Source organism: Typha latifolia, chromosome 8, assembly GCF_019914945.1.
Source record: "Typha latifolia isolate L0001 chromosome 8, TyphaL0001v2, whole genome shotgun sequence".
Taxonomy (NCBI): domain Eukaryota; kingdom Viridiplantae; phylum Streptophyta; class Magnoliopsida; order Poales; family Typhaceae; genus Typha; species Typha latifolia.
This window is the reverse complement of record NC_133093.1, coordinates 6950005-6970403: the sequence shown is the minus strand read 5'-3', so window position 1 is coordinate 6970403 and position 20399 is coordinate 6950005. Positions and strand designations below refer to the sequence as shown.

The window sequence follows — 20399 nt, the reverse complement described above, 5'->3', positions numbered from 1 at the left end:
ATATTTTTTCACAGTTGCATGGACTGCTTTCTACAATAAAGTCAAATCTTAAAGGAATTGTTTTGTAACGTATCTTTTGGTACAAAACCCTATCAATTTAGTATTAGAGCGTATCTTTTGATACCGTATCTTATCAAATTGGCATCAGAGCTTATCAGCCTACTGCACCAGGCTCATTGGGACCTGAACCATTAGTGTTGAGTTTGAGGAAGCTAGGAGGGGAGGTTCCTAACGAATGAAATGGGAAGGAGAAGAGGACATCGACGTAGGAGCCATATTCTCAAAATATCATAAACAAGAGATAGCGTTCTTTCCTAGATTAAATTAGACAACTCTTTCATTGAGTTAAAAAAAGGTTATTATGATAATCCCATATTTTCTAATGAAAGACACTTATTACTAGAATGAGCATATCATGGTTAGAGCTAAGTAGCAAAGTGTTATCAAAGAGCTAGGACATGTCCTCGTAGTTTGGGTCCTATAGCCAAATGGGCCAAATTACATTGAAAGCATTCTAGAAAGCCTAAGCGAACAAGCAAGTGACGAACATACAAAAGCAACTCCAACCGGGCTCTATTGCTAGCTCTAAATTTGGAGTTAGTAACAATGGGGCTCCAAATTTGGAGCTAGCAACAATGGGCCTCCAAATTTGGAGCCCCACCAAAAAAATGGATCCTAGATCTATTTTTTAAAAGTTTTTAAAAATTTCAAATGTGCCCAATAAGTATTGCATTTAACAATTTTAATTTCATATGTATTCTTTATTAAATAATTTAGTTAGTTAAACTGAGTATATAATTAGTTTTACTAATTAGTTTTTAACAAAAATAGTACCGTTGGAAAGGACTCATCGAGACCTTTAAAATAAGTCTAGTATTAAATTATTTTTGAGTTAATTTATGTTTTAATTTTTTATTATTTATAAAATAATTATAATATTTTATTATTTAAAATCAATGTCCTAAAATATAATTACTCAAATTATTTTCTAATGTAAATATTAAATATTAAAATGCAATAGATATGAAATACATCAAATAAAAATTACATAAAATATCTATTGTTTTTATTATTAAATGTTAATTTTTGCTTTTTTTGTGTAATATAATTTTGTATATTTTAGTTAATGACATGTAATGCTTATTTCGATGTTTATTTCGTGTAATATAATTTTGATGCGTTTAATTAAAAAATTAGTAATTCAAAATTACTTCGAAAACTATTGGATATTAGTCTTATTTTAAAGATCCCGATGAGAGTTTCCCAGTTATAAATTTTTTATTAAACAATAATAACACTAAGAGAACCTATTAAGTAATTTAAAATAGATAATATAAATATCTATATTATATTATTATTTTAATAAATAGGGAGCCTGATGCGTTGGAATGCACCGAGCTCTTAGCTTCATATTGGCTTCATATTTGGAGCTTTTGGGCTCCAAATATGGAGCATCGGTTAGAGATGCTCTAAGAGCTAGATTTGTCCTCTCTACCACAAATTGGGAATCCTTATTGGAACTCAGTCCTAGCCGACTTAGTACCATTTTGGTTTGGAGTCTGTTTGAATATAATTTCTACCGAGATAGTTTGATTTTAGGGGGAACACGCATCTTCCAAAGTACCTTCCAACCTTTATAAGATAGCATAAAGGGTGGCTCACGATGCTTGAGATAACAGTAAGCCGACTTGGTCGTAGTCAGGCCTAATGATTTCAGAGCCCAGATCCAATAGTCATCCTCACCCTAAAGCGGAATATAAATTTTGAGGAATTTTTCACAAAGTTTTGGTCCAAAAAACATGTGGTAATCAAGTTTTCATTCAAGGTGCGATCTTTGATAAGATTGGCAACTCTATAAGTGTGCGAGGAAGTGGAGACATTTATGAAAGTCGGCCACTTGTCCGAAGGAAGAGACAAGATCCAAGGTTCAATAACTAGTTTCCAACTATAAGCATGCTTAGGTTTTAAGTATGGTGGCCCATGGGTCGACGTGACCTTACTTAGCTTGGACCAGTTGAACCCAACAGCTATAGTGACCATTAAGCAGGAGGACCTGCTTAGTAACCAATAAAATACGCATGAGGTGCAAGTCCCAAACAGGAGCCCACCATGAATCTTAGGGTGGGCTGTGTCCCAACCAATGAGACAGAGGCCATGCTGGCTAGAACCTTTGGCCTAGAAGAACAATCAAGCCAACTTAGCAATCCTATCCAACACAACAAGGGGAGTCCACAAGGAAGACAAAAGGTGGACTAGAATAGTGTTAAGGATTAAATTTATAAGGGTGCGGCAACCATCTTAGGTGAGGTTGGTTTTTTTCCCACCTTGCTGGTCGCAAATTAATACGAGTGAGGAGATACCCAATGATCACAGATTAATAAGCGGTTAGGGAAGATATGGACACCCAAATACTTGAACCAAAAAGAACCATTATGTTACGGTTGCCCTAGAGGATGATGATCCAAGTATAGTTAGTTGTTGGAGTGAGGAGGGAGAAACGACGGAGGATTAACCTTAGGCATAGTTGAGAGCTCGGGTTGGATTCTGAGGGGGAGGAAGGAGAAGGGAGAAGTTGGATCAGGCCTAGATGCAAAACAAGTTCCAATAATCAATAATCCAAGTTGGTTGCTTTTTCACATATTTGAAAGCTAGGCAATTATCTAAAACCCCTAAATAAATCCTATTATGACACAACTTATCCATCTTGTGTTCGAACGCCCAAAAATAGGGCTTTGGATGTCATTTGGTATCAAAGGCAGGCGAACCTCAAACCTTCATTAATGGTGGAAACAAGGAAGATGACATCAACAAAGAGATTAATGAAGAACACACCGACAAGGGAAGATTCAATCCATGATCACCCTAATCGTGAGGTCCGATTCCTTTGGGGCGACTACGGCTGGACCGAGTCAACCAACATCCATGGGTGTGAATATGGGCTTGGCAGATGAACTTAGAGGCATGTTCCAAACATTGTTGCATATGGTGGACACAATACATAATAATCATAATGCTTTAAAAGAAAATGTCATGAACCGATCGGTTTCGTCATCTTCTCGATGAAGATTGGTGCCTCAAGAAGGACAAATGATGGGACCACATCGAATCAATACCCCACAAGTCCAGGTATGACATGTTAATGTCAATGATCCTTTTTTACTTATTTCTACACATCATCTCCCACCTCTAATACACAACCCAAGATCGGCGGTGGTGAAACCCGAGAGGCGTGCGACACGGTGCGCTTCATCGATGAAGAGGATTGGCACTTAGAGGATGATGTTGACCCCTTTGGAGATGGTGATGGGCGTGCGATCTCGACAATGTTATAGAGGGAGAACCGCACGCTTTGGACTTCCTGAAATTCTAAGGCAATGATCTGACGAATTGGGTGTCTCAAGTGGAATAATACTTTAATTGTTAAGGATTCCACTTTAATTATCAAGAGACAGCGGAGGATGTAAATGTCTAGATGGCAAGTTTTCACCTCTAAGGAACGATATTGCATTGGTATTGATCGGCTATTCGTAGTGGAGGATTTATCGACTGGGCTAAGTTTTGTAGGAGGATTGCACACAAATTTGAGATAGCAGTGTATGAAGATTTTGCTGTCACATTAAGCAAGATGGTTCGGAGGACAATCGTATTGGAGTACTATTATGGACCAGATTTGGAACGATCCGTCGATAGGATGATTATAAAAATTTAGGTGGAGGTAGCCTCGTAAGATAGAGTTCTAATTGCTTTAGTTTCATTTAAATCGGAGGTCGGGGATGCAAAGATAAAAATAAAATAATAGAGATAGGTCAGGGAGGCAGAATGGTAATTTTCAATGTTATGGCGATCGTCGGAGGGCGGTGGATGGCCAAGGGTGGTGATGGATGGCCGTGTAGTAGGGTGGCTGCTGGAGGTAGAAGGTGGCTAGGGTTTGGATGCTTGAAAGAGATCTACGGTTAAGATCTACGGTTAAGATCTACTCCTATGAAGATAAAAACAATCCAACGGTTAATGTGAAAAAGATAAGGACGAGAATAATAACTGGCTAAACTCAGATTTCTCTATATGATTCAATTCTATTTTAATTTCTCTCCTTATCCAGCTAGTTTGATATTATTCGGATGTCTGTAGAATATTCTACGAACTTTTTTCCAAAATTGCACAGAACTAAATTTAGCTAATTAAATAAAATCCTAACCTTCTAACTAAACCAAATAAGCAAATAAGATAACTAGACTCAATCCATTAAGTCTAATCTCTCCTTGATATGATCCGATCTAACCCGGTTCGCATCATGTACCAAGCAGAATTTGAAAGAGTTAGTAGTTGTTGCGAGCCACCTTAGCCCCAACCGACATTGATGAGCACATTCATTTTAGGGCTGTGGGAGGAGATTCAGACGGATGTTCATGCTCTCTGTCCTACCACTCTTGAGGAGGCTTTTGAGAAGGTCGTGAGAATAGAGCAAAAGCACAAGGCTCTCAACATGGCAGCGAAAGTAAGTTGGAGCAATCAAGATGGGTGACTTTCACCTTGAACGCTAGTACTAGAGAACGACCACCTTTGAGACCCTTTTTCGATGTTAGATTAGGCACAGGACCCCCAGTTCAAACTCTCACACCTGGCCAGGTGGAGGAGCGAAGAGCGAAGGGCCTTTGCTTTCAATGCGATGAACATTTCACCCACAATCATCGGTGTTCCAAACCGATCAGGAGTGTGATGCTCATCAACGGTCTCGAGGAGGACGATGAGGTTGTTGGTGATGGAGTTAAAAGGCACACCAATGATTTAGACCCAAATCATTAGGACCAGGTGATGTTCTCCTGAAGGGGCTAGAATGCTGCCATAGTATCAGGTTTACCATAAGCTCTTAGAAGGTCTAAGGACCCCGTTAGAACCCTTGTCATGTCCTCTTCGTCCAAAAATTTGAAGGTGAAAAAATTCGCTGCCATGTCTATAACCTAAAGGCTGCCTAGGGGAGCCCATCTCTTCTTGGACTCCAGGAAAACAACTGAGAAACTTATTGATGAGGCTATACCTCTATTCCTCGTGGCTAGCCGCCAAATGCTCTGACTTGATAGTGACGGAGCCAAACGAGACCCCTAGCACCCTTTCCAAAAGAGAGCCAAAGGAAGGAGAGGCTCCCTTCAATTCCTACACCATGCGATTGCTTTTGAACAATTGAGCCCATAGGGAAGGGGTAGCAACATCAATCTTAACAAGTTGAGCGAGCACTAGCATAGGCAAGGTCACCTTTGGGGGATCCGATGAGCAAGGGGGAGCTGGTGGGTCTGGGACGAGGGCTCAAAAGACGGAATAGGAACAACAAGGGGAGATGGGGGAGCAGAAGGAGCGCTTTATCGCTTTTTTCTTATTCGGGTTTGCAATTTTATCTCTTTTTTATTATCATATTGATAACATTAGATATCCATCAATTTAAGTAATTTATACAAGGATAAAATAATATTTTTATGAATCTAAATTTGGTTTTAATAATGATCAGTTAGATTAAATCAATCAAAATATGTTTTAAAAGAGTTTAATAATTATGTTGACAATTATGAAATTTGAAGAATGTAGTAGCTAATATATTTTGAAAGTTTTTAGTGGCTATTATGTAAAAGCCCCAAATAGATATTGATTGAATACCAGCCAATAGGAGCAGGGTTCTAGAATTGGACTAGTATTTGTCCTAGGGTCAACACTTTCGACCTACTAGTTATGATATGACACGTGGCGTAGGGAAAAGTGAAAAAAAAAGAAAGATCAGAAAGCATTATATTCTTCAAAAATTCCAACGAGCAACCAAAAAAGTCACTCAACTATGAGTCAGTCGCCTTCTATGACATGAAGCTATTCGAACATCCGTTTCTCCTATCGTTTCTTCGCCTCGTTTCCCAGCACCATCTCCCCTCTTCTCTACTGCCCACCTCGATTCGCTCCGCCTCAATTCCTCTCTCCTCCTTTTCCACTACCTCTCCTTCTCCTCTCGCTTCTATGGAATCCACCAAACAATCCTCTCCTGCCGACATCGCCGGCGCCGGAGGGGAGGACTTGGTAGTCGGGTTCGGGAGGCCGGAGTTCCGGCGTGAGGCGGTGGTGGGGACGGTACAAGCGTACGACCGCCACGTTTTCCTCTGCTACAAGTCGCCCGAGACGTGGCCTCGCAACGTCGAGGCGGCGGAATCGGAGATCCTTCCGAGGACCCTTGCGGCGGCGATCAAGGCCCGGAAGGGGGACATGAGGAGAAAGGTATGAATCAAGATTTGGGCTTGTTGAGTTCTTCTCATATCAGGGTCTGTGCATCCTGGATGTGTTTTTCGATTTATTTCGCTTTATTGAGTTTTGAAGTATAATTAGATACCAACTGGGTTATCGATTTGATGGTTGAAATGGGTTTGTTTTACGATGAGTTTTTATATCATAAATATGAATGGGTGCTCCATTTTTACTATCCTTATCAGTTAAAGTATAGTAGTCTGATCAGCTAATAAGTGGAGTAATTTTCTCCATTTCTTATTTTAATGATTTTTGTGCTTCTCAAGACACTAGTTTTTGTGGCAGCTGTCTGGTCTGATGTTTCAGCAGTTCCATTAATTGACAAGTTTGTGAGACTAAAACTAACAAATGTTCAGTTTTGCCCGTGTATGGCTGCAAACTATATTGCCCAGCTAGGGACCTGACATAACCATCTATAATATTAATCAATTGTTGGCAGTCGAAGTTTACAATTAAACGGAAGTTTAAAGTTGGAGTTATCAGAAAATCTAAATTTCTTATCTTTATCATTTTTCTGAAGTTTTAGGAGTTTTCCATGTTTTATATCATTTTTTAGAATTTAAATACTAAAAAAAAATCTGAAACCAAAACGGCTGATATTGTCGATACGTATTACTTGGTGCTCTTATTTCCATGGTAAATGAATTCTTTGCTCACTGAGCTAGAACAAATGCTAACTTTATGAAGTGATATTTAAATTTTTTTAAGTGATTACATATGCAGAATGATATGTGAAATGTCCTACTAGTTTGAAGGTAGGAAAGAAGTAATTAATAGTTGCTCACTTTTCTTGAGGGTGTCATTTCCTTGATGCCAAGTCTTCTAAGCATTGTCCTGTGTCATCACTCGTGTGAATATTATATGCAACCTGTTCAATAATGGGAATAATGATGTGTGCAGGTTGCTGTCTCTCCCTCCTGCATTTTTTGCAGGAGAACAATGTGCTGGAATGCTCTCTTTCACTTATTTCTATTTCTTAAAAGTAATTGTAATACAACATATGGCCAAGAATTATCTGTTAGCAAGGCTCTGCAATTTGAGCTCCTTTTGCCTCTTTTCTATAAAATGTGCATCCGCTTTATCGATAAAGGTGACAGTCACTGCATTAAAAGTGTTTGCTATCTACATCTCCATGACCTTTTACCTTTAAAGACAATCCAACACTTTTTGCTTTAGCCTCCATCTACCTCTTATATATCATAATCAGGTTTACTAGCCTCGGTCTGTCCTATAATGCCTTGTCAGGATTTATTTCTGAAGGTCTTTATTCGTAGCATTATACCATGTATTGTCTAGGAGATTCTCTATCTTCCAGAATTTATCAGAGTAAGAATATTTGTCAGCCTATATATGTGTTTTGTTAGTCAGCAAATTGATGGAGCTTGAACTACTTGCTTAGAAGTAACTGTGCTGTGTATTTTTGATCAATCGTACAAATATATACATCTTGCTGACTCTATGTTTGTGATTAATGTCATTAATCTGACAATTTCTGAACTTCAACTTTTCCATTTAAACCCTCTTACCATATCCCTTTCCCTTGGACTGGCATTGTATCCATACTTTTGTTTTTCTTTCATTCTTTTCATGTTCCAGTTGTTCATTAACTAGGCCATAGAAAGATATTGGCACTTTTCAGAAAGCACCAAGATAATTTCTTATTTCATTAATTAGTACTGAATCTCTTCTAAAGCATTTTCGTGGGTTGTACTTTCAGGCTCGTTTGACAATATGCGAAGGAGAGGATGGCACTGATTCATCTGATGCAGATGTTCTGATCTTCCCAGACATGATCAAGTACAGGTGAAATAGCCAGTCAAAAGATTTTCACTGATGGAGAAAATTTGGGAGTTCTTTCTTTAGAAGTAATACTCTATTTTGTCATTGTTCATAGGAGGTTAACACATCTTGATGTTGATAATTTTGTCGAAGAAGTGCTTGTGAAAGACAGCAAATGGCTTCTAGGAGTAGCTGAAACTCTGTCAGGATCATATATCTTTGTGTGTGCCCATGGAAGTCGTGATAAGAGATGTGGTTTTTGTGGCCCTGTTCTCATAGAAAAGTTTCAAGAAGAGATAAATGCATGTGGTCTACAGGGTCAAGTGTCTATTGGCTCCTGTTCACACATTGGTGGCCATAAATATGCTGGAAATGTCATTATATTCAGCAACATCAATGGAGAAGTGACTGGTCATTGGTAAGATGAACTTAACTGCATTATGAGTTTTTCTTTTCTGTAGGGTGCATTATCCTCATTTTTATGTCTTATTTCTCACTTGGATTTCAGAGTTCTCTTGTGAAGGAATACTCGGTTTGACTTCGACTGCACCATTCACAAGTTCTTAATTTCTGTTGTGCTATTTTCTTGTTCAGGTATGGATATGTAGCTCCAGATGATGTAAATGACCTGCTTGAGCAGCACATAGGAAAAGGCAAGATTGTAGATCGTATTTGGAGGTATTCTTTGTCTGTATTTATAGCAGTTCTTTTCTTTTCTCACAAGTAGGCATACTAAGTTCAAATTGTAACATACTAAGTATGTTACACGATGCCTTGATGTGTCATCATGGTGCTACTTATGATTATTACGTAGGTACATTAAGTTATGAAGTTCGAACAAAAAAAAATCATTCTTTATGCAAACTGTAACAAACTATTCATGCTTTTGATATTGAATAATTTAAATTTGCTTATTAAAACTACAGAGGCCAGATGGGTTTATCCGAGGAGGACCAGAAAGCTGCTCAGATTCTTAGATTTCAGATCAATGATTCTATGGAGAAGACAACTGCAACTGATACTGTTGAGAATGGTGATGTGGGTGGAGTGGCTGGGTGCTGTCAGGGCACCAATAGTTCCACTTGTTGTCAATCTGTGCCATTGAATGGAAAACCAGAAAATAATGATACAGCAAAGCTAGAGACTCAAGAGATCAAGCAGAAAGAAACCAGCTCTGTAAGCAAGGCCGGAAATAGTGAAGGGAAGTCCAGTACTCGTAAAATTTGTCGAATGCCGACATGGTTTGAGCGGTGGGAACGGGAGGATACGTATGCAGCTGTTGCAGTGGTTACTGCCGTCGCTTCAGTTGCTGTTGCCTATAGCTGCTATAAGCACCTGAGATGAGCATGTCTGCGTATTGCTTCGTTTGATTACAGTAAAGAGATACTCATTTCATAGATGTAACTTCTTCCAACTGCCATAATATGAAGAAACACAATAAAGATGCATGCGGAGTGAAATGTTTCACATCACGCCCATTCAAGGTTATGGTCATGCATTTTGAAGCTGTTATACTTTTGAGAACATATTTTTCAGAGCTTTATGCTCATTTAGGTATATCATTTGAATTGAATGAGGAAACAGAGATACTTATATTCTGGTCATATTAATATCAGATATCGTATTGAGTATGCTACTCTTTGAATATTTGGATACTTCCTTAAAATATCCAAATGTTTAAAAATAAAATTAATGTTGTGTATATTTTTCAGATATCTCTTAGATACTCATTGGATACTTAACATTTCCTATCAATATGAGTTAAAACTGTTTATCTTTGATTTCTTATTGAATCTAAGAGGTTTCTCTTGGTGAAAATATTTTCTTTTATTTGGTGATCTATATTGTGAAATCAAATAACAATGATCAAGTTCTTTTCATTTATAGCTTAATTTTTTTTTGTTTATCTTACATATTAGTAATACACTTGGTAACATGGTAGTTCCTAGTTACAAATGATAGTTTCTTTAGTGGATAAAAATTGAAGGTCTCCTTATATAAACTATCATACACAACAATAATATATATTTCCTCTATTAATAAAATAAAAGTACAGAGAGAAAGAGCCATATATTCTAGGGATATTGTATTCATATTTTTTAAGATTTATTATATCAACATGTTTATATTATATCGTATCCGTATCCATATACACTACTTTTATAGCATCCATCCTACTTTTGTGATTGTTTGGGCGTTATCAAGTTTGGAAAATGATACTGCATATGATAATATTTCTGAACAAAAGCGGACATGCAATTGGTACCTTTGAGATTAATACCAGAGGCCAGTAGATGCTTTTCATGCTTCTCTAATGGTTTAGGCATTATTTAGTTTGAGGCTAAGTTTTAAATTTAAATAGATGGTCTTATTTCTTTTAAAGAATAAATTTGATTACATATAAAAAATAAAAATAAAAAGATGTTTAGTTACTTAATCGTGTTAGGAGTTCCTGATCTGTTGTTCTCGAGGGGTTATTGAACTCAAAGCAAACGAAGTCTTCGCTTCTAGCTAAATGGAGAAATAATACACAACTGGCTTCTGGAATTGAGACAAGATCATGATCTTGTTCACTAGAATCATACGTCGTCTTTAAGCTATGTCACGGACTCCATGACCAAATGGGCAGTGACCGGTGATGCAGGTGGCCGGCGGGGGTTCTGAAGGCACCGTATGAGCCGGCAAACGATAGAAAAGATCGGTCTGAAGCGCCAGACGAAGAAACCTATCTGGCCGATCGCTCCACCGGTGAATGTGACGATGGTGAGAGGTTCCATAATATCACCAATGTAAGAGAGACAGAGAGAGTAAGGACGTTGTAAGAGTTCGTACGTCTTGTAAATTAATTGAGAAGAAAAGGAAATAGATTTATAGGTGTTCTTATGGGTGTTATGTAACTGATGACTTGAAATTATTGTTCGTAAAATGGAGTTAAAACTTATAAGGTTGTCACAACCTACAAAAGGTTATGGCAGCTATAAATTAGAGGGGCAAGGAGGTGTCTTAATCTATGAAACTGAAGGTGAATTAATCACCCTTGCCTCATCGATTCTGCAGTTAGATTGGTTTCAGGATTGTGGGTGGAAAATTAATGAAGCAGTTCGATGATATGTTACTCATTATAATGTTTATATTGTAATTATTTACTAAACCTTATATGATTAAAGAGAGAATTATTGTTCACCACAAAAAGTTGGTTAGCCAAACCAAAAGAAGAATTGGAAGTACAAAGAAAAGAGTATAGTGTTCATTACGATATAACAAATATGGCAGCTTTTTTGGTTGCAAAAAAAGAGTGCAGTTTGCAAAATTAATTTGGTCTCGGGCCTCCTTCTAAGAAAAAAATAAGCATGAAAATTTTCAACAACACGACGCGTAATGGAGTTTGGTTCGAATACAGAGCTGTTCCTATATTAAATGAGTTGACCCATCTAATACAATAAAAAGAATAGAAAAAATAGAGATTTACTTGTTATGGAATAATTGATAAGACCAAAGTTTTTCGGATGAGCTCTCCTATGCTCCACCCTCTCCTCTTGCCTCCATGACGATGTTTAAACAACTAGCGCCAGACCCTACCCCTCCCCCTCACCCAGTGGATCCATCCACAGAACCCACTACTATGGTTGTGCCTAGCCAGCCTAATTATTTTGCTGCGATAGTCCCTTCATCATAGGCTTACCTGTTCAAGAGTGCCTGCATGATGTAGGAAATGAAGGGAGCCTCTCCTTCCTCCGAGTCTTTACTAGAGAGGTTGCAAGGTGTCTATACTATGTGTTTTAAGTGCGACAATATTGGTCATCGAATTTCTCTTTGCTAGCTTGTCCTAACGGCGGCTAGGTCAGGAGCCTACATGGTGGCGATCTAACCACGGTACCGCAGTCGTAGTGTTCTGCTCTTGAGCTCGATCAGAGTGGGGAAGACCATTTTGGACCTTGGATCAGAGTCCAGCCTCAGTCGTGGAAAGGCCACCACCTTAGCATGCCATTGCAGGTGGTGACTAGCAAAAGCAGCAAGCCGCCGGTTGAGAATTCAACGGTGCCCATAGTAAGGTTACCGTCATTTCTACTGCTAAAAAGGATAATCTGCAGCCTACTTGGTTAGGGTGGCGATGACGCAAGCTCCTCAGGAGGCGGAGCCGTCCACTTTGTATCGCGTGTGTAACATGGGTCGTCCACATGGTAGGTCGGCTACCAAAAGAAAGTTAAGTGCCTCAGGGCACAATGTTAGTGGGGAAATTCCATCGACACTACAATCTACGGATGCCACATGACTTGCCCCCTCGGTTGGCCCCTCGTCTCCTACCGTGGTAGATCCTCGTGTCTCAATAATGGTGCCTCTCTCCTGCCCTACCATCAATCAAGCCATGCCTTCCGCTTCGGACTTTAATGAGAGTAATTATTCTCATGCCACGTCCCATCAAATCTCAATCTCGTTGTAGGAAATGGAATGATCTCAAACGCCCCGTTGGCATGTGAGAGTGAGCATCCTGCCAACAGTTCGATGGGCGAATTGGATCCCATGGCTCTGGATACTTGCTACGTGGACTGTGTTCCTCCTATGGCCTCATCTCTTGTCGCGTCTCTCTATATCTCTATAATTGGCCTTATCTCCCGTCTAGTCTCACCTACCCTTTTCTAGCAAACCACTCTCCCCTCGCCTCCCAAAATATTTTTATGTCTATGGACTTCTCTCCCCAGCCTGCACCTCCTCTTTCATCTGCCACCACCTCTAACACCCCCTCCGCTATTGACACCCCCCTCCATTGTGGCTATAGCTATGGAAGCCATTTAAACTATGCAAGTGCCTATTATGGAGGAGGATGTGGTCATCTCTAATGAGCCATTTGACCCAGACTGATCCCTAGCATCTTTGACACGTCCTTTAAACAATGGTTGGGTGTAGCGCAGCCCCCTCCCCTTGTCAATGTGGCGGCCCTCTTAAAACCTGAATCTCGCATGGGACGAATCAAAGGTCAGAAGCCTCCAGTGGAACCTGAAGGAAAGTCGATGACTTATTCCCCTATTGATATGGTTTCCTAATGAAGATTCTCTCTTCGAATTGCAGAGGATCGCATAAAATAAGGATGCTCCTCTTTCCAACATCTTATTAATATGAATAATTATGATACTTTTATTCTACTTGAAACCCAACTCACTACTCATATATCTTCGTTCTTTCTTCTAAGTCTGAAAGCAACCTAGTGTGGCCTCTTTGTTGCTGGCTTCGACTCCTTTCCTTCTCTCAACTATATATTCTAGTACTACTGCTTTGAGTAGGAACTGGCTATGGCATGAGTTGAGCATTTTAAATATCTTGGCTCACCCTTGGATTGTTATGAGAGATTTTAATTGAGCTGTGGGGGAGATCTTTCTTGGTCGCTTATTCTATAAGTGCTTTTCAAAATTTAATTTCCAGTAATAAATTGGTTGATGCCGAATTCATTGGTATTGCTTTTACTTGGTGTACTAGGCATCGTGATAGACCTTGTCTGCCTATCACAGTCTTGCCCTGCAAAAAATATAAATTCATTTTCCGAAGGCCTTTTATCACAACTCGAGTACCTAGTGCAATTTTTAAAATTCCATTATTCATTGTGACTGTGAAGCCTTTGGATTCCAATTCGCTCAATGAGATGAGATTCTTCTTCAAATCAGGTTCATATTGAACCCTTGTCAACTCTCTCACTGATCCATCATGTAACTGCAAATGAACTGTGCCAATTCCTTCAATTTTACAAATATTTTTATTACCCATAAAAACCATCCTGTTGTTTAGTTCTTCAAAAGTGCAAAACCAATCTCAATGAGAACACATATGATAAGTGCAACTCGAATCTAAAATCTACTCATTTGCATGACATGGTATAGATGAACTAGTAAGGGCAATATCCAACTCAAAATTATCAAACTCATCTTCAAGATCAACTACATTTGCCTTTTCCTTCTGTTGATCCCTACTATTCAAAGCCGGACAATCCGTTTTCCAATCCCCTTTGTTGTGACAATATGAATATTCATCCCTAGCGGGAATGTCTCTACTAGACAATACACCTTGCTTGCTAAATTTTCCAATTTTTGATCTACCACCCACAAAGCTTTAGATGAAGAGTCCCTTATGAACCTAGTTATCCATCTTACGATATTCATTATTTATTAATGCATTTGCAATATCATCATAATAAAAAGATTCTTTTCCATACAGTAAGGTAATAGTCAAATGATCATATACATCACGCAACAAATTCAATAACACCAAAGCTTTGTCTTCATCCAATATTTTCGCATCCAAATTTCAAATGATTGGCCATAAGCATTCCAACCTTGTACTGAAATCGAAAAAATATTTTCAAATAGAGCCTATTCTCAATGCTCTTAGTTATAAACTTATCTTCCAATTTCTTTGATAAGCTCTTCGCCAAGCTCTCCTTCATCATAAAATACTTTTGATCCTTTGCTAAATAAAGCCAAATGGTGTTGCAAGCTTGCTAGTTCATTTTCTCCCAATCCTTATCTGTGATTTCTTTAGTCCTTTCTCCAACGTAATGTCTCGTTCTTGTTGAAACAAGATGTCTATTACTTCACATTGTCACTTCCCAAAACTATTGATTCCATTAGATTTCTCTACTTCAAACTTTGCATTTGAAATAATTTTCCCTAATTTGGATGATCCCGATATATTTGCAAATCAATGCTATCGCCAAATTCAATGTTATCCAAAATCCAAAACCCTAGATTTGAACCTTTGGCTATGATACCAATTTGTTGCGCTAAATGCCAATTTGGTGGATGCTAGCGGAAGCAATTTCCAATTCCCCCAAATAATACGAATGTGATAGCAATAGATTTGGGTAAATTAAATATTAGCAAAGCTAATATCAATACCAATATGAGAACTTCAATTTCAAGGTGCCAGTTGTAGAGATCTTCTAATACCCAAGTTAATCACATATAGAAACTCCAAATAAATGCAAATCACAAAGAGAAAATGGAAAGAGACAAAATTTACGTGGTTCGGTGATATTCCTATGTTCACGGGCGAAGCAATCTTCAATTAACTATGCAAATCACCAAATACAAAGAGTTTTCAACTCTAAACAATGGTCACTCTCCTCCCCAATATTTCCCTCATGCAAAAATGCCCACACCAAACCCTAAAACCCAAACATTACAATTTATAGGGCTGACTAAAGGTGCTAAAAATTTTGCCTGGCGTTCGAACACCAACGAGGCCCATTCGAACGCCAGTAGAACTCTAATCTAGAGTGTAGGAGGGCATTCGAATGCTTGTGGGGCTGTTCAAATACCTACAGAGTGCAGATCCTCTTGGGAAAATGCATTTGAACGCCCCAAGGGCCCGTTTGAATGCTCAGGCATGGCAAATCTAAATTTGAGCCAAATTTCTACATTTTAGGGCCTTGCTTAGGTTGTTTGTCGGACTCCACATCTTTATCTCTAATAGTTCTCAAGGCTAAGCCTTTAGACTTTAAGGTTTAAATAGAGAAGACTCCAAGGTTTATAAATTGCCCACAAGTTACTCAACTTTCATAAAATCAATGTCCTTACATTATTCAATAATAGCAACTTTGGCTTGAAATCTTTTAGGTAAGGACCTAAGAATTTTAATAACAATTCTGTATTTAGGAATTTTTTCTCCTAAATTAAAACTCGAGTTTACAATATTACTAAGCTTTACACAAAACACGTCAAAAGATTCATTCTCCTCCATGCGGAGGGTTTCAAAGCTTGTCGGACAGCCTTATAGCAGACATCCCCTCATGAGTAATCTCAAGGATATCCGCATGCATCATTGGCTACTTTAGAAGTAGAAATTTGACAAAATTTATCGAGAGAATGATGTGATCTGGGTCAGATCGGGTCACATCATGGGGACTTTAGGCTCAATGGGTTAAGTCTAATTATCTTATTTGATTATTTGGTTTAGTTAGAGCCTTAGTAGGTTAGGATTTTATTTAATTAGCTAAATCCAACTCTATGTAGTTTTAAAAAAATATTCATAGAATATTTTACAGATATCCGAATAATATCAAACTAGTTGAATAAGATCGCCGACTTCTAGATCTACAACTTTGATATTCATGACTTCTTCAGATTCAGAATCTATCTATAGAAAAATAAAGGGTTAATTCGAGAAGATAAGAAAGACTGGTTTAGTTAGTTTGTTAGGATTTTATGTTAGTTGTTTAGGTCCCTAGGGTGGGCTTCTATAAATATGCGGATGAAACCCTAGTTAGAGTATAATTTGATTATTGAAAATGAAATTGTGCCTTTATCTCTTCTTCTTACTTTAGCCATTAACACCCTGTCTCACTTCCTTCCACTGCCCAAGTCTTTGGCCGGCTTCCTCTAACTCTTAATCCCCCTCTTTTATAACAATTTCTCTCCCTTCATACCAAGAAATTAATCTAGCACCCATCTAGCTATTGAAAGGCTATCGAGCTAGGGTTTATCTGACCTTTGGCCACTGATCGGGCGATATCTCAAGATCTAGCTATCCAAACCCTATGATCTTGGATTTATTGTTGGAAAGCTCTTTTCAACGGCGACAACATATTCAAAATTCAGGAAGATCCAACGGTTAGATTATCCTCAGTTTCCTTCAAAAGTTATGTTCACAATCTAGTCCAAAGCCGTTTCGGATCGAATCAAGCCGGTTCGTACACAATTGAAAATAACATCCGTTGTCTTACTATTCCAACCAATTTTCTCGTAATCAACTTTGTTCCATATATTGGCTAGTTTTTCGATAGTTTTATTTTCAACTTTACAAGTAGAAGGAGTCCAATTATTCACTATAGACAACTAACTGTTTTCATCTATAAATTTAAAATATTCATGCATTCCAGTCTTCTAATAAGCATAGTTTGCTCTATCTAGTATGGGAGGTCTAATGGAAATAAAAATGATTGTCCTATATAAAAATCTATATCCTAAAGGATTTCTCTCTAAGGTAAGAGACACATGTTATAATATTAATTAAAAAACATGAACCTTTAGGTATTCTATGATACCAATTGAAAATTTTAAATAATAATATGAATGCCCTAGAAGATGATCTAATATATGCTATCAATAAATAAATACAAAAAATAAAGCATGAAAAGACAATCACAGACATAAAAATTACGTGGAAAAAAACCAAACTAGATAATCTAAACACGGATTGAATCTAATCACTAGTACTTCTGATAGTTATAAGAAGCTTAGAGATCACCGTCGATCTCTAGAACTCAATCTGTAAAACCTTACTGGCTAGACCGCACGATACATTACTTCTCGTGATAGGTTTATAAACCTTAGTAATCTTTGAGGTTGCTCTTTTAGTCTTAGTGACCCTCAAGATGTAGTTTTTTCAGAGATGCATTGAGTTAAAAGCAATTCAGTAGATTCCATCTAAAGTCGGTAGGTAATCTCCAATAGCATCTAAAAGATTATCGAAAGAGATGATAGACTTCTTGGGGTTAGATTGAAATCTCTTAAATACCTCTTAGAAATAAGGCACAAAGATCTCTAAATAGATTTCACGAAATCCTATAACTAGATAATGATTTACGATAGTGTTTGAATGTGGTTGATTCGTGTTCGAATGCGATGACTTAAAATCTAAAATTTCTAACATGTTTCATCTGTATTTGAACATCACTGCAAATGCCTGCAACTCTCAAAATATGATCTCTACATTTGAGAATGTTCTTAACGTGTTCCAACACCTTACAAATGCCATGTGAATGTGTTCTGAACAGATTCAAGAAAACTTGTCTTTCACTGTAATTCTCTTCACTTTTTGCTTTGATTTTCTTTGTCAACCCTCGTGACAACTTGTGCATTGTCAACCCTCGTGACAACTTGTGCATATGCCTTTAGATATTTTTACATATTTTTTATATTTTAAGTTTAATATTTTAAAATATATTGTCAATTATGTAAACATTACAATAGCCATTGTTGTAACGGTGGTGATAATAGTTGGTAGCAGTGGTCTGAGGAGAGGGGTAATATGGGTAATACAAATTTCCACTGGCACAAAGATGCTAATTAATATTGAAAATCTCGAGACAATGTAGCCAAATAAAGAATTCAACCCACACATTGTCCCAGAAAACCCAAAATAGAACAAGCCACGGAAAAAAGAAATTCAAGGATATAAATCAAATATCAACTCAACTGTTCCTACTCTGAGGCTCTAATGGATTGCAAGCGAAGTGACTCCATCTCTTCCATCAAAGTTTTTGTTAGCCCGAATCTTCCACTTGACGATTCGTGGAGAGAAAAGATTGAAGAAGAGAGAGAAGCAAGCATGGAGTCTGAGATAATAGATGCCAATTTCCAATCTTCGAGTGTAAGCACGGAAGAAATATCAGAGGAATGCTTAAAAAGAGTGAAGGAGAAAGTAGAACAGAAGGATCTTGAATCTGGGACTGATACGGTTGCTTTGAAGCTAGCACGGGCACTCCATCCTGAACGAGGCCCTAACATATTTAAGCTCAACAGCAAAGGACATGATAAAGAGCTGCATCAAGTGAGGGCGGTGGCCATCGGACCATACCACCGCGGCAACAATGATCGAATCATCACGGATGATTACAAATGGCAGTTTGTAAGATATATGGTGCAATGCTACAAACTCAAAACTGAAGAGTATTTGAGGTTCATGAAGTCGAGGGAACCTCTGGCCCGTGGCTACTACTCTGATGGGGCATCCGAAATGGACAGCGAAAGCTTTCTAGAGATGTTGCTGGTGGATAGCTGTTTCATATTATTCGTGATTAACAAGCTGCGTCAGAGTAGCGGACCAGGATACGTGGCACATGAGTTTATGCGCTTGTCTATGGATGTAAGTTCAAATGCAAAGCTAATCAAGATCGACTTGCTTAGGCTAGAAAACCAGATTCCTTTCTTTGCAATCAAGAGAATAATAGTAGATAGCACCAATGCTAAGAACTTCATTCAAGGCTCAATCGAAAAAATTGCACTCTCGTTCTTCGATGATCTTTATCCTCAGCGGAACCGGGACATCCAAAATCGTTGCTTTCCACGGTTCCATCACCTGTTAGAGCTTTTCCACTGGTCTCGCGTTCCAAACGGGAAGTATAAACTGCAGAATTCATCGCTAATAGCTATGAAAAAGGAGCCGACGTTACATATTCCTAGCGCAACTGAACTACAAGAGTCTGCGACGGAGTTCACAAAGAAGGGATCTGGTAGCTTTCTTGATATTACGTTCAAACATGGAGCATTTAACATATGGGCTGCAATGGAGATCCCAACTCTGCATATCCATGACTACAGCACTTCTATCTTCCATAACCTTATCGCCTTTGAGAACAATTATCTAAACTGTGGACTCTGTGTCACGGCCTACTCGGCGTGTATGGCACGTATTCTGCAGAGCGAAAAGGATGCGAAGCTGCTCCGCAGAAGGGGTATTTTGGCAAAGACACAGAAAACAGACATCGAAGTGGTTCGTTTCTTTGAGGGTTTGAGTGATGAGATTGAAGGTGCTCAGATGCCGGATGATCTATTTTCCTTGTACTCGACAGTGATGGGCCACCATGAAAACCAGCTTAGTAAATATTATGGCGAGTTCAAGCTTCACTACTGCCTCAATCCATGGATAACAGTCTCGGTAATCGGTGCAACTCTTCTCTTCATCCTCACCCTCATACAAACAATATATACTATGCTCGGCTATTATGCTCCAATCCATGGATAACCAACCCTAAATTGTTGTTGTTGAAGTGCTGTCAGGAGTTATTATTTATTGTTGTTTTAATTCAAATGCTCATGTAAGGTATGCTTGATGTTCTACACTGCACTGCATGTCGTTTGATTTCTTCTCTTATTATCAATAAGGTCTGCTTTGAAAACGGTGAAATCCAAATGCATTAACAGTTGATGTGTGAAATGTTTTCTCTATCGGGTTTTACGTGTTTCATCTTTCTATGTATATATATATATATATATATTTTATCAAGTCTTCTGCTCTCTTTTTTTTTTCTTTTAGTATTTTTGGGAAGTCTCTACACACCTAAATTTTGAGATTCCAACAGAACTTAAGAACTATTTGCAATTCCACCTTTGTCTTTCCCACATTACCACATTGCCACATTCCAACGTTACATACATTTTAACCTGACACTATAACCGCAAGAAATAGAACACAATCATTCTATCCTTCTCAAATACAGAATTTTCATATATAATACATAAAAATTAAAATGCCTTATTTCTTTTTCCCTGAGAGATCTAGAATATGCTAACAGCACTGTGAGCTTGTAGCCATATCAGGGTAGTGATGAGATGAACAGCCAGAGAACTAAAGGC

At 38.2% G+C, this 20399-nt stretch overlaps 2 protein-coding genes across 2 annotated transcripts; both read left to right on the top strand.

The window, feature by feature from the left end:
- Positions 1-5816: 5816 nt before the first annotated feature.
- Positions 5817-9659, top strand: LOC140794272 (uncharacterized). The gene is made up of 5 exons (XM_073146228.1): positions 5817-6249; positions 7994-8079; positions 8171-8473; positions 8650-8733; positions 8982-9659. The coding sequence occupies exons 1-5, from the start codon at positions 5845-5847 to the stop codon at positions 9397-9399; spliced, it is 1296 nt and encodes a 431-aa protein (XP_073002329.1). The 5' UTR covers positions 5817-5844; the 3' UTR covers positions 9400-9659.
- An 8700-nt stretch (positions 9660-18359) lies between these two features.
- Positions 18360-19945, top strand: LOC140794200 (UPF0481 protein At3g47200-like). The gene has a single exon (XM_073146117.1). It carries the CDS (start codon positions 18373-18375, stop codon positions 19786-19788), a length of 1416 nt encoding a protein of 471 aa, XP_073002218.1. The 5' UTR covers positions 18360-18372; the 3' UTR covers positions 19789-19945.
- Positions 19946-20399: the final 454 nt, after the last annotated feature.

Excerpts from the sequence above, each read along its gene's own strand:
- LOC140794272 (XM_073146228.1), top strand. The coding sequence starts at position 5,845 with ATGAAGCTATTCGAACATCCGTTTCTCCTATCGTTTCTTCGCCTCGTT. Across the intron at positions 8,080-8,170 it reads CCAGACATGATCAAGTACAG|GAGGTTAACACATCTTGATG; the intron begins GTGAAATAGCCA and ends CATTGTTCATAG. Across the intron at positions 8,734-8,981 it reads ATTGTAGATCGTATTTGGAG|AGGCCAGATGGGTTTATCCG; the intron begins GTATTCTTTGTC and ends TTAAAACTACAG.
- LOC140794200 (XM_073146117.1), top strand. The coding sequence starts at position 18,373 with ATGGAGTCTGAGATAATAGATGCCAATTTCCAATCTTCGAGTGTAAGC.